The following is a 15,284-nucleotide window of genomic DNA, read 5'->3' as shown; positions in this document are numbered from 1 at the left end:
AAAAAAAAAAAACTCTCAGAATACTTGGAATGGATGGGAACTTTGTCAATGTGATAAAAACATCTACTAAGAACCTACAGCTAACATATAGTTGTCCTTCAGTATATGCATGGCATTGGTTCTATACTGAAACCCATATATATCAATTGGCCCTGAGGAAACCACATATATGAAAAGTTGACCTTCCATTTATGTGGATTTTGCATCAAATACTGTTTCCCATGAATACTGTATCTATTATGCATTTGGTTCAACAAAATCTGTATGTAAGTAGATGTAAGTATCCACATATCTATACTAGTATCAAACCAATGTTGTTCTAGGATCAACTACACTTAGTGATGAGCGACTACATTTTTCTTAAAAAATCAGCAACATGACTAGGATATCAGCTCTTTCTAGTTTTCTTCAACATAGTACTGGAAGTTTTCAAGTGGTAGGGCAATAAAATGAAATTGAAGGTATACAGATCAAGAAGGAAGAAATAAAACTATTCATAATTACAGGTCACTTACAGTCTATGTAGAAGATCACAAGAAATCTACGAAAAACTCTTGGAACTAATAAGTGGTACAGGATACAAAATAAACATAGAAATTGATTGTATTTCTTTTTCTTTTCTTGTTGGGGATTCATTGAAGGTATAAGAAACCAGGTTACACTGATTGAATTTGTTAGGTAAAGTCTCTCTTATAATTGTGTCTTACCCCTAAAAGGAGTATCACATACCAAGACCCCCACCCCCTCCCTCCTTCCCTCTCTCTGCTCTTCCCTTCTCCTATCCTCCTCACTCCTTCCCTCTCTCTGCTCTTCCGTTTTCCTATCCTCCTCCCTCCTTCCCTCTCTCTGCTGTTCCTTTCCCTCACCCCCTCCCTCCTTCTCTCTCTTTCTGCTCTCCCCTTCGCCCACCTGACATCATGCACTAGATCATAATTGTCCTTATATCAAAATTGAGTACATAGGATTCGTGTTTCTCCATTCTTGTGAGAATAATGTGTTCCACTTCCATCCAGCTTGATACAAAGGATGTAAAGTCTCCATCTTTTAAATGGCTGAATAGTATTCCATGGTACACATATACCACAGCTTGTTAATCCATTCCTTGGTTGGTGGGCCTTTAGGCTGTATCCACATTTTGGCAATTGTAAATTGAGCTGCGATAAACAGTCTAGTGCCATCCTTGTGATAAAAGGATGTTTTTCCTTCGGGGTAGATACCCAGTAATGGGATTGCAGGATCAAATGGGAGGTCTAGCTTGAGTTCTTTGAGGGTTCTCCATACTTCCTTCCAAAAAGGTTGTATTAGTTTGCAGTCCCACCAGGAGTATAAAAGTGTTCCTTTCTCTCTACATCCATGCCGTCCATGTGGTTTTGAGATTCTGTGATGTGGGCCATTCTCACTGGGGTTAGATGATATCTCAAGGTGGTTTTGATTTGCATTTCTCTCATAATAGAAATTGACTGTATTTCTATATACTAATGATGAATATATAGAACTCGATTTTTAAAATACAATACCATTTAGAGACCCTCCAAAGAAAATTAGTTATAAATTTAAGGCTGGGCATGGTGGCTCACACCTATAACTCCCAGAATTCTGGGAGGCTGATACAAGACTGTTTGATCTCAGGAGTTCAAGACCAACCTGAGCAAATAGTGAGACTCCACCTCTACTAAAAATCAAAAAAATTATCTGGGCATGATAGCACATACTTGTGGTCCCAGATACTCAGAGGTTTGGGCAAGAAGCCCTGTTGTACCCCAGAATTGGAGGTTGATGTGATCTACAGTGATGCTCCAGCACTCTACCCAGGGTGACAGAGTGAGACCCTGTCTCAAAAAATTTATAAATTTAATCATTTCAAATTTTGACCAATAATCATTTTCTAGACCAACTCAATCTCAAGCAATTCAAATCTCCATTTCTGAATTGGTGTTTCCTTCCTTTGAGTAAATTCTAAAGCAATGAGTATTTTAATACCAGTGGCCATGAGTCTCAAAGTTGCAGTGGTGTCCAATTTCAGCTCCAGGCCATGAGGCCACATAGGCAGTCCTGTGAGGAGCTATAAATGGCGAGCAACTGAAGTCTTTTGCCAATAGCCATCTGAGTGAGCCATCTAGAGAGTGAATCCTTCTATTTTACTGAAGATTTGTAATGATTGCATCTCCAACCAAAATCAAGACTGCAGACTTTAATCATTGAACCAAAGCCATCTACCTAAGGTGCCTCTGAATTTCTGACTTGCAGAGACTGGGAGATAATAAATATCTATAGTTATTTTAAGCTGCTAAATTTTGGGATAATTGTTTTACAGCAATAAATAACTAAAATAGAACCCCAAACCAAAATAATTATAAATTTAACAAAAGATGTTCAAGATCTGTGTGCCATAAATTATAAAAGGCTGATGAAAAGAATTAAAGAAGACCTAAATATAAATGGGGAAACATAGATGTTCATGGATTGGAAGACTCAGCATAGTAAATATGTCAATTATTCCCAAATTGATTTAATGCAATTCCTATCCAAATCCCAGCAAGATTCTTTGCAGATATAAATGAGCTGATCCTTATATCTATAGATATGAAGGACAAAGGAATTAGACTAGCTAGAACTATTGAAAAGGAAGAATAAATTGGAAGAAATTGCTGAACCTGACTGCAAGACTTATTATGTAGCTACAGTAATTAAGACTGTGTGGTATTAGCAGAATTACTGACACATAGATCAGTGGAGTACAATAGGGCATCTAGAAATAATCCCACATAAGTACAGCCTACTGATTTTTGACAAGCTGCAAAAGCACTTAGCTGGAGGAAGGATAGTATTTTTCAAAAATGGTACTGGATCCACTAGACATTCAAAGGTAAACAAGTACCACATATCTATACTAATATATAAAATATACAAAGAACTCTCAAAAGTGAACATTACACAAATAATTCAAATAGAAAATTAACAAAAAACATGCACAGACATTTCTCTGAAGAAGATGTACATATGGCAAATAAAGACGTGAAAACATACTTCTTTTCACTCTTGTCAAGTGAAAGATGATATTTGAACCACTATCATGTTTGTTGTGATGGAGAAAGAAAAAATAGAAGGGATGATAAGGAGGTAGGATCAGTAGGATGTTGGTGATATCTAGCTGTGTAGGAGGTAGAGGGCAGAGAGGACTCAATAAAGATGTTTAGCACCATTAGCCATTAAAGAAATGCATATTAAAACCTCAATGGGGTGGCACCTGTGGCTCAGTGGGTAGGGGTCAGCCCCATGTACTGAGGGTGGCGGGTTCGAACCCGGCCCTGGCCAAACTACAACAAGGAGACAGCCAGGCATTGTGGTGGGCACCTATGGTCCCAGCTGCTCAGAAGGATGAGGCAGGAGAGCCACCTGGGCCCAGGAGTTGAAGGTTGCTGTGAGTTGTGTGATGCCATGCCACTCTACCGAAGGTGATAGAGTGAGACTGTTTCTACAAAAACAAAAACAAAAACAACTCAATGAAGTATTACTACATACCTATAAAAATGTCTAAGATGTATAATAGTGATAATACCACATGCCAGAGAGGATGCAGGGAAACTGGTTTGCTTATAAGTTGCTAGTGGGAATGTAAAATGGTACTACAAGTCTGGAAAGTAATTTGACATTATTTTTAAAAACTAAAAATAGACTGGCTAAGCATGGTGGCTCATCCTATAATCCTAGCACTTTAGGAGGCTGAGGCGGGAAGATCACTTGAGGTCAGGAGCTAGAGCCCAGGTCAAACAACATAGCAGGACCCCATATCTACAAAAAAATAAGAAAAATTAGGTGAGAGTCATGGTAGATGCCTGTAGACTCAACTATTCAGGAAGCTGAGGCAGGAGGAGCACCTGAGCCCAGGAGTCTGAAGTTGCAGTGAGCTATGATGACACCACTTCCCTCATGCCTGGACAACAAAGCAAGACTTATTTTTTTTTTTTGAGACAGAATCTCACTTTATCGCCCTCAGTAGAGTGCTGTGGCATCATAGCTCACAGCAATCTCCAACTCTGGGGCATAGGAAATTCTCTTGCCTCAGCCTCCTGAGTAGCTGGGACTCCAGGAGCCTGCCATAATGCCCAGCTATTTTTGTTGTTGTTGTTTTTGCAGTTTGGCCTGGGCCAGGTTTGAACCCGCCACCCTCAGTATATGGAGCTAGTGCCCTACCCACTGAGTTACAGACATTGCCCAACAAGACCTCTTTTTAAAAAACAACAACAAAATCCCTACATAAACTAAACTAAAAGTAGACTTAACATAAAGCTCAGTGATTACACTTAGGCATTTATACCAGAGAAATGAAGACTTATTTTTGTGCAGGAACTTGTTCATAAAGCACTTTTATTCTTAATATCTCCAACAACCCAGATATCTTTCAATGAGTGAATAGTTAAACTGTGGTACATCCATACTATGGAATACTTCTCAGCAAATATAATGAACTATTGATGCATGTAACAATATGGATGGATTACAAGGGTACTATGCTGAATGAAAATGCCAATGTCAAAGGTGGCATATTGTATGATTCCATTTATATAACATTCTCTAAAATGACAAAATTATACAGATGGATAACAGATTTCCATAGTGGCTTCCATGAGTTAGGGATAGTGCTAGAAGGCACTGGGTGTGACTATAAAGCATCAGCACACTGTAAACCTTTGTGGTTATGGATTTGTTTTGTATCTTAATTGCAGTGCTAATTACATGAACCTACACAACATAGAACTATAGAGAAGTGCCAAAAAATGTATACACATTTTAAGAAAGGATATAGTTTTAAAAACTATATTAAAATTGTAATACTAGAGTCAAATTTTGACTCTCGCAATTATGAGAGATGCAGGATACAATATACAAGATTACAAACATCATCAATATATGCTAAATATTATACTTTTAATGCACTTTTTTCTTTCTTAAAATGTTCATACATTTTTGGCACCCTCTGAATATACACGGATTGTAATAATATTGACTTCCTGGATTTGATAAGATATAACCATTGGAAAAATTAGGTGAAGCATGCACAGGACCTCTCTCTACTATTTTTGCAATTCCCTATGAATCTATAATTATTTTGAACTAAAAAGTTGTTTTTTTTTTTAGAAAAAGAAACATTCTAGTTATTGTGGAGCGTGGGTGTGAGGCAGACCAGACAGGATGAAGGTAGGAACAAATAGTCTGGAGACTCTTGTCAGGTGAAAGATGATATTTGAACCACTACAATGTTTGTTTTGATGGAGAAAAGAGATAAAATAGAAGGGATGATAAGGAGGTAAGATCAGCAGGAAGTTGGTGATATCTAGCTGTGTATGAGGTAGAGGGCAGAGAGGACTCTATTATGACTCTTAAGTTTCTAACTTGGGTGATTGAGTAGATGCCAGATACCTCAAATAAAAGAGGATATAGCATAGGAGCATGAGATGTCCTAGAAACCATGTTTTCCTAGTCTGTTACATCTTTGTAAATCTAAAAGATGTTGAGTTTTTGAGAACTTTGTGAAATTCCTTGAAGTCTTTCTTCCTTCAATTTCTTTCTTTACATTAACTTAAAAAATAAGTTCAAAGTAATTAAGAACTCTGTGACATTGGGCTTTGATTTCTTTATCTGCAAAATAAATGCTATGTTTTATTATAATATATTCATAATTGTTTTTAGGGTCTTCTGAAAACTACATGAGTTTATGTTAAGTACTTAACACATATCAACTACTTAATAAATGCTTACTATTTCTGCTGTTACTGCTGCTAATAATTAAAATTGTAGTAACAAAAAATTAGGCCAAGCACATTGGCTCATGCCTATAATCCTCTAGCACTGTGGGAGGCCGAGGATCTCTTGAGGTCAAGAGTTCAAGACCAGCCTGAGCAAAGTCTCTACTAAAAATAGAAAAATTACCCAGCCATGGTGGCATGCACCTATAATCTTATCTATTCAGGAGGCTGAGGCAAGAGGATTGCTTGAGCCCAGGAGTTTGAGGTTGCTGTGAGCTAGGCTGAGGCCATAGCATTCTAGCCTGGGTGAGAGAGCAAGACTCTGTCTCATGAAAAAAAAAAAAAAATATATATATATATATATAGTAACAAAAAATTAAAAAAATGTTGAAATGTGATGGCTCTTAAAAATTGTGGTCAGCTACAGAAACACTCAAAAGTCTATGTTCCTCAATTTCTGTTTTCCAGTTCCTTCAGTGATCCTTAAAGAGTGGTCTGCCTATAAAGGAAAGTCACCTCAAACACCTGAGCTGGTGTCTGCACTGACATTTCGAGAATGGACTTGCCCAAATCTCAAGAAGCTCTGGCTCGGCAAAGCAGTTGAAGACAAGAACAGAAGGATGCGGGCCTTCCTGGCCTGTATGAAATCAGACACACCCAGTATGCTCAATCCAGCCAATGTCCCCACCCATCTGTTGCTCATGTGCTGTGTACTCCGGTAAGCCATGTGACAGAAAGGCAGCTAGTTCTTTTCTCTCTCTCTCTTTTTTTTTTTTTTGACATTTCTTTTAGACAAGTGTTTTTATGGCATTTCAAGTGGGGATATTTTAAATTCATCTTAAAATTCAAACATTGAAAATGCTTTTTAGGATAGTCTTCTGAGTTTTAATCTTTCATGTTTGGTTTTACTTTAGTTTTTGTCTACTTCAGGCCTCATTCCTGATCCTGTTTCCTTCTTCCCACCCATAGTCATCCACTCTTAGATATGTTATGTGTGTCCTTCCAAGTGTTCTGCCATACATTTATTTCAACATATGTATAGCCATGCTTCAGATTTTTTGGCATCAGGGAATGGTTTCATGGAAGACAGTTTTCCCACAGACTGGGGTTGGGGTTGGGGGTTGGGGGAATGAGACAGGAGGTAGAGCATAGGCAGTGATGTGTTCAGCCAGATTCCTAATGGGCCACAAACTGATACCACTTCATGACCTGGGATTAGGGATCACAGGTTTGTAGTATTTGTTGTATATGTAAATAAACATATTTTTCCTTTTTTAACATGAAAGGCATTGTGCTATATACCTCATTTTGTTTCATACTTTTTCACTGATTATTATTTTTGAGATCTATCAATATTCATATATGGGTCATTCTTCTTGACTGCTGGATTATGTTTCATCGAATACTAATTTCATAGTATTTTATTTATTGATTGATAGATAGTTGTTTCCAGTACTTTGGTATTACAACAGTGCTATAGGGAATATCTTCATAGATGTTTCTGTCTCTTTGTATCCCTGTGTTAGTTTATTTTAAATATAAGCCCAGGGGTAGAATTCCTGGATCTTGTAAAATATACATGTAGATTTTTTGCTAAATATTTCCAAATTGCTCTAGGTTATAACTGTACTAATTTATATCATTATGAACAGTTTATAAGTGCTTCTATTCCCTCACATTATTGCCAGTGTTAATATTATACAACTACTTGATTTTTTGCTAATCTAGTGGATTTCAAGTACTATGTCTTAATTTGCATGTATTTGACTAGAGTAGAAGTTAATCTTCAATGTTTATGCTTATTAGCCATTTCAGTTTTCTCATTCTCTGAAGTGTTAATTTATTTTGCAAATTTTCTATTAGGTTACTTGTTTTTTTTCTTGCTAATTATAGAAGTCTCTTGTCAGATATGTGTGTGTACACAGACACATACATAGGAGATATATTCCTTATATTTGTATGTGTCTGTGTGTATCAACTATCTTTTCTAGTCAGCCATAATTTTTTAAACTTCATGTACAGGGTGGACATAAAGTTTGTATGCAATTTACTGTGTTAAACTATTTTAAATTGCACATGAACTTTATGTATCCTTTGTTGAAGAGAAGCATTTTGATTTTTACTAACATTTTGTGGCTGGGAGAAATGGCAATTGTCTGTCATCCTAGCATTCAATGCTCCAGGCTTAAGGCTTTTTTGTTTATTTTCATTTAAAAAATTATTTTCCTGGGCAGCGCCTGTAGCTCAGTGAGTAGGGCGCCAGCCCTATATACCGAGGGTGGCAGGTTTAAACCTGGCCCCGGCCAAAAAAATAACTGGGCATTTTGGCAGGCACCTGTAGTCCCAGCTACTTGGGAGGCTGAGGCAAGAGAATTGCCTAAGCCAAGGAGTTGAAGGTTGCTGTGAGCAGTGATGCCACGGCACTCTACAAGGGTGACAAAGTGAGACTCTATCTCTAAAAAAAAAAAAAAAAAAAAAAATTCCTATCCCAAATTCAGTTAAATCATTGCTTACTTTTCATTCTGCCTTTTATCTTTTGTTTTTATGTTTGTCTCTATAATTAATCCATCTGGAATTTATGTGGGGCATGGCTCTAATGCCCATTTTCTGCCCAAATGCTAACCTAAGTCTCTAAACAATAATTAAGAAATTCATCTCCTCTTCATTGATTTGTAATGCTTCCCTTAGCATATATATATGTATGTATTTTTTTTAAAGACAGAGTCTCACTTTATTTGAGGTTGTTGTAAGCTATGACGCCATGCCACTCTACTGAGGGTGACAAAGTGAGACTCTGTCTTATATATATACTAAAGGAAGCATTACAAATCAAAAAAGCCTTAAGCCTGGAGCATTGTCAAAAACAGTAGCGGGCTTGCACCGTGGCTCATGCCTGTAATCCCAGCACTTTGGGAGGCTAAGGCAGTAGAATCACTTAAGACCAGGAGTTCAAGACCAGCCTGGGCAACATAGTGAGACACTGTCTCTAAAAAATGAAAAATAGTCATGGTGGTGTGTGTCTGCATTCCCAGCTGCTCAAAATGAAGTAGGACTGTCATTTTAACCCAGGAGTTCAAGGCTAAGAGTGCTATGTTTGTGATACTGTGCTCTAGAAGACCCTGTTTCAAAAATAAAAACAAAACAATAACAGTCTTGATACCAAAAAGTCAGGGAAGGCAAATACCTCAGTTTCCTGTGGTTGCAATATACCAAGCCAAAAATTTAACTGGCTATGAGAGAGCCATGAGGATTTTGAAAAGTTTTCACATATTCCTGGGGTTTGGAAGATTGTATGTGAACTTGAGAGAGATCATAGGGAACCCCAGTTATATATTTGTACTTGGCTGAGCATGAGTCCCTGCACAAGGTGAAAATAAAAGCCGGACAGACTTGTAAATTGCCTGAATTTTTAATGCATGCTCCAATATACAAATAGAATCCCTGGTAAATGATGGAAGCCTTGTTGCTTAAGTTGTTTATGCACAACTTTGACTGACTCAATGACTGACTGACTAATAAACTATGCTGACCCAAAAGAGACCCTTATAAAGCTAGCCTTAAAAATATTGAATAAAAAGAAGAATTTAAAATCTGAGAGGGGCTGGGCACAATGGCTCATGCCTGTAATCCTAGCAGTCTTGGAGGCCAAGGTGGGTGGATTGCTTGAGTTCAGGAATTATAGACCAACCCAAGCAAGATTGAGACCCTGTTTCTACTAAAAATAGAAAAATCTAGCTGGGTGTTGTGGTGGGTGCGTGTAGTCCTAGATACTAGGAAGGCTGAGGCAAAGAAGATCTCTTGAGTCCAGGAGTTTGAGGTTGCTATGATCTTTGATGACACAATGTCACTGTTTCTGGGAGCAACCAAGTGAGACTGTGTCTCAAAAAGAAAAATAAACAAATAAATGCAAATAAAATCTGTGCAGGGATATCAGTCACTGCATGCTACAGAGGAGATAAACTTTCTCCAAAATTCATCTAGATGAGTCACCAAACAAGTAGACAAAAAAGCAGCAGCAAAAGCAATGCTGGAGTGAAGGGTCAAAAGTCCAGAGCTGCTATAATATGTTATCAAAACTCCAATTTCCAGAGCTGGTGCAATGGCTCATACCTGTAATCCCAGCACTTTGGGAGGCTAAGATCTCTTGGGGGGAAGATCTCTTAAGGCCTGGAGTTAAAGACCTCTACAGAAAACAAACACAAAAAACACACAAATACAAAACCTAACAAAAACCAAAAATAAAGTTGTCCAATTTCCAGCAAAAAAAATTACAAGACTTGCAAAGAAACAGTAATGTGGCTCATACACAGAGGTGAGAAAAACAGTCAATAGAACTTATCTCTGAGTAGGTATGGATGTTAGATGTAAATAAAGATTTTTACTCAGATACTATCAATATATTCAAAGAACTAAAGGAAATTATATTTAATGAATTAGAGTATGATAACAATGATTCATTCAATAGAGAGCACCAAATTCTCATCACTAGATCACCAGGGAATTTGATGCATTCAGTGGAGATGCATTAAAGACTTGAAATGACAAAAAGAAACCAAATAGATATACTGAAGTTAATAAATATAATAACTGAAATGAAAAATTAACTTGAGGGCTTAACAGAAGATTTGAGGTGAGAGAAGAAAAAAATTAGTGCCCCAAAAGATAGATCAATAGAAATTATCCAATCGGAATCAGAGAATGAAAAATGAATGAAAAAAATAAACAGAGTCTAAGAAACCTATAGGCAATTTCGAGCATCCCAACATATGTATAATAGGAATGCCAGGAGAAAGAAAAGCAGTTAGATAAAAAAAGTTGCAGGCTGAGCATGGTAGGTCATACCTATAATCCTAATACTTTGGGAGGCTGAAATGGGAAGATTGCTTAAGGCCAGGAATTTGAGAATAGCTTGAGCAAGATTGAAATCCTGTCTCTACAAAAAATAGAAAAATTAGGTGGACATAGTAGCATGTGCCTATAGTCCCAGTGACTCGGGAGGCTGAGGAGGAGGATTGCTCCACCCCACGAGTTTGACATTGCTGTGAACTTTGATGCCACCACTGCACTCTAGCTTGGGTGACAGAGGAAGACTGTGTGAAAGGAAGGAAAGGAAAGAAAAGAAAAGAAATATAGAAATATCATTATAAACTTCCCAAATTTGATGAAATCTATATATCCAAGATCAGCAAACTCTAAGTAGTACAAACTGCAAAAGATCCACATCTAGATACTGTTAAAAGACAAAGACTATCTTGAAAGCAGCAAAAGAAAAACAACTCATTCCATATGAGGGAACCATAGGAAGATTAACAAAAATAATAAAAAGGTAGAAGAAACCCAAGTTTTCATCAATGTTGTGTGAGCATACAATAAAATAGTATTCAGCCTAAAAAAGGAAGGAAATTCTGTGATATGCTACAACAAGGACTAACCTGGCCAAGAGGATCACTCACCAAACCCTATATTCAAAGGGCTGAAGCTCTAATTCAGAGCAGAAGACCAAATACTTGGGGCCCCAATTCTCCTCACCCTACCTCTTATGTAGGTAGGAGTTTCCACATTGGGAGGGATAAGCCAAAAATATGAGGGTCTAGCCAAAAAGATGAGGGCCTACACTCCAGCCCCCTCATTGTCAGTGTCCACTATAAAGAAGGGGTGTCACTTATTCAGGAAAAAGCAGCCCAGCTCTGGTGAAATGACCAAGAGTTCTTCTCAGTAGGAAAAAGGACACACCTGCCTAAAGGTATTTGTAATAGAGCACAGAGAACTCCATGCCTAAGAGCATGTAAAAAACAGTAGAAATCTTGATGACAAAAAATTAAGAGAAGGCTTGTAGATTTATGATATAAGCAAAATGGCACAGCATCCTGAAGTTTATACAGAGAACAAAGAAAGACATAGCCAGTAAGTGCCTTCCTGGAATCACAGTCAACTCAGAATCAAGAAAGGTTACATGCACACACTAGATGGCACTCACTCAAGAGCAACAGAACAGGACATGGAGCAAACTTCAAAGCATTCCAAGGTGCACATAGCCCCATCAGTACAGGGTAGATGGCTAAGTGGCAAAAGGTACTAGCATACCTTTTCTGGACCAAACATCAACTGAATTTACCTACTTTGACTCAAAGGAGGCCAGACTTAAAATTAAAATCAAACATATCACCTCCAGTCTGGAAGACTGTGTGGATGTCCAAGGCTATGTCTTCTTAGTAGCAATCAGAGAAGGAACATCCAAGCTATTAGTCCCTCACTAGGGCAATAAAGTTTTTACTCTCTGAACCATTATAGAATGATAAAAGCCTTATTCCATACATATATTCAATGGTAAAGAGAAAAATCTAGCTAAGAGTACATGAATATAACCTTTGATAAATTAGTGACTTATGCTGACGCAGAGGTGACACCTAAGTAGCCAGGCTAAAAGATAAAACAAAGGGGAATACCCTCAACAGGGACACAATTTATCTGTACCCTGGGTGGGAGATAGACTTCACAGAATTAGCAAATCCAGGTCACGAATAACTAAATAAGAGAACCAAGCAACAACACTGACCACCCCTGGACTGGAGTGTTGCTGCAATTTATTATCTAAAATATCCAGTTTTCAGGGATAGGTACAGTGGTTCACACCTGTAATTCCAGCACTCTGGGAGACTGAGGTGGGTATATTGCTTGAGCTCAGGAGTTCAAGACCAGCCTGAGCAAGAGCGAGACCCCAACTCTAAAAATAGCCAGGTACTGTGGTGAGCACCTGTATAGTCTCAGCAGCTTGGGCAGCCTAGGCAAGAGAATCGCTTGAGCCCAGGAGTTTGAGGTTGCTGTGAGCTATAATCTCACAGCATTCTACTGAGGGCAACAAAGTGAGACTCAAAAATATATATATATATATTCAGTTTTTAACAAAAAATTCCAAGACTTGCTAAGAAACAAGAATGTGTGACCTATACACAGTAAATAAATAGGCTTTTAAAGGGGCCCACATGATAGACTTATCAGACAAAGACTTCAAAGCAGTTATCATAAGAATATTCATAGAACCAAACAAATCCATGCATAACAAATTAAATGAAAGTATGATGGCAATATCTCATCAAATAGAAGATGTCCATAAAGAGAAACTATTAAAAAGAACTAGGTCAATATTCTGAAGTTGAAAAGTGCAATAACTAAAAGGAAAAATTCACTAGAGAGGAGGATTAACATTAGATTTGAGCTGACAGAAGAAGTAGTAAACTTGATCAATAGAGATTATATGATCTGAAGAAACATAAAAAATGAAAATTAATAGAGCCTCCTAGAAATGGACAAAACCATTAAGTGCATCACCATACATGTAATGGTAATACCAGAAGGCAGGGAGAGAGAAAAAGAAAAGCAAAATTTGAAAAAATAATGAAATAATTGCTGAAAACTTCCCAAATTTGATGAAAAGTATTAATCTACACATCCAAGAAGCTCAAGGAACTCTAAGTGAGATAAACACAAAGAGAATAACACCAAACATATATTCAAATGATGAAAGCCAATGATAGTGTTTGAGTGCTGTAAGAGAAAAACAACTTATCACATGCAAGGGAACCACAAAGACTTTTCTCATCAGAAACAATGAAGGCTAGGCTAGGAGCAGTGTGGCTCATGCCTATAATCTCATCACACTGGGAGATTTAAATGAGAGGATCACTTGAGGCCAGAAGTTCAAAACCAATGTGGGCAATGCAACATAGCAAGATCCTGTCTCTAGAAAAAATAGAAAACTTAGCCAGGCAGGTGCTGCATTCCTTTACTTCCAGGTACTTGGGACGTTGAAGCAGGAAGATTGCTTGAGCCTAGTAGTTTCAAGCTACAGTAAGTTCTGATCAACACATTGCACTCCAACCAGGGTGACAGAGTGAGACTCTGTCTCAAAAAAGAAAGAAAAAAAGAAAAAAGGAAAGGAAGGGGAAAAGGAAGGGAGGGGAAAGGAAGGGGAGGGAAGCAAAGGGAAAAAAGGGAAAGGAAAGGATGGAGGCCAGAAGGCAGTGGCACAACATATTCAATGTGCTGAAATACAGCACTGTCAATTATAAATCTTGTATTCAGTAAAACTATATTTTAAACATGAAAATAAAGGGATGGCACCTATGGCTCAGTGAGTAGGGCACTGGCCCCATATACTGAGAGTGGTGGGTTTGGACCTGGCCCCAGCTAAACTGCAACAAAAAAATAGCCGAGCATTGTGGTTGGTGCCTGTAGTCCCAGCTACTTGGTAGGCTAAGGTAAGAGAATCGCCTAGGTCCAGGAGTTGGAGGGTGCTGTGAGCTGTGACTCTCACGGGACTCTACCGAGGGCAACAAAGTGAGACTCTGTCTCAAAAAAAAAAAAAAAAAAAAAAAAGACATTTCAAAATAAAGAAAAACTGAGAAAATTTGTTGCTAGCAGACCTGCCTTGTAAGAAATACTAAAGAAAGTTCCACAGGCTGAAAGCAAGTAACAACACTCATTCAAATCCATACAAAAACAAACAATGCTAGTAAAGGTAATTATGTATGCAGTTACAAAAGTCAGTATAATTGCATATTTCTTCTCCTTTTTCTCTAATTTGAAAACATACATATATAAATTATGTTGTTGAGCCCATCACATATAGATATGTAATATATTTGATGGTATCAGCCTTGGAAAAAGAGGTATTGGAATAAGAAATAACACTAGATGGTAAATCAAACTAAGAAATGAAGAAAAACAGAAATAGTTAGGGTAATATAATAAAAGCTATAGGTATACCCCTGAAATCCTTTCTTCTTTCAACTTCTTGAAAAGACATAAGATTATATAAGGCAATAATTATAAACATGTAATGTTGAATAGATACAATATGTACAGCAGTAATACCACAAAAAAGAGGGGAGGGAATGGAGCTATATATAAATAGAATTTTGATATTTCACTGGAATGATGTTAGTATGTAAAGTAGATACTGATAAGTTAATTGGTGTACTATAAACTCTAGAGAAAATAACCCAAATTTTTAATTTAAAAATTATTAAAGGAATTAGGCCAGGCACGGTGGCTCATGCCTATAATCCTAGCACTCTAGGGAGCTGAGGTGGGAAGATTTCTTGAGATCAGGAGTTTGAGACCAGCCTGAGCAAGTGCAAGACCTGTATCTGCTAAAAATAGAAAAAATTAGCCATATATGATGGCTCACACCTGTAGTCCCAGCTACTTAGGAGGTTGAGGCAGAAGGAGTGCTTGAACCCAGTCATTTGAGGCTGTAACAAGCTATGAGATGACACCACTGCACTCTAGCCAAGACTACAGACTGAAATTCTGCCTCAAGAAAAGAAAAAAAAAATTGGCTTGGTGCCTGTGGCTCAAGTGGTTAAGGCGCCAGCCATGTACACCCAAGGTGGTGGGTTTGAATCCAGCCTAGGCCTGCCAAACAACAATGACAGCTGCAACCAAAATATAGCCAGGCGTTGTGGCGGGCGCCTGTGGTCCCAGCTACTTGGGAGGCTGAGGCAGGAGACTTGCTTGAGCCCAGGAGTTGGAGGT

At 37.9% G+C, this 15,284-nt stretch overlaps 1 protein-coding gene across 2 annotated transcripts in view; it reads left to right on the top strand.

Moving 5' to 3' along the window:
• FAM120C (family with sequence similarity 120C) overlaps nt 1-15,284 on the top strand; it is a 138,836-nt gene that overhangs the window by 95,314 nt on the left and 28,238 nt on the right. For both annotated transcript variants that reach the window (XM_003802720.3, XM_023508548.1), the window contains exon 10: nt 6,216-6,465. In XM_003802720.3, the coding sequence (XP_003802768.1) occupies nt 6,216-6,465 (250 nt within the window). The remainder of the gene's footprint in view (nt 1-6,215; nt 6,466-15,284) is intronic.

This window comes from Otolemur garnettii, unplaced genomic scaffold (assembly GCF_000181295.1).
Source record: "Otolemur garnettii isolate 467f Iridium unplaced genomic scaffold, OtoGar3 scaffold00256, whole genome shotgun sequence".
In the NCBI taxonomy this organism is placed as follows: Eukaryota; Metazoa; Chordata; class Mammalia; order Primates; family Galagidae; genus Otolemur; species Otolemur garnettii.
The sequence above is the reverse complement of the archived record's forward strand: the minus strand, read 5'-3'. Positions and strand labels throughout refer to the sequence as shown.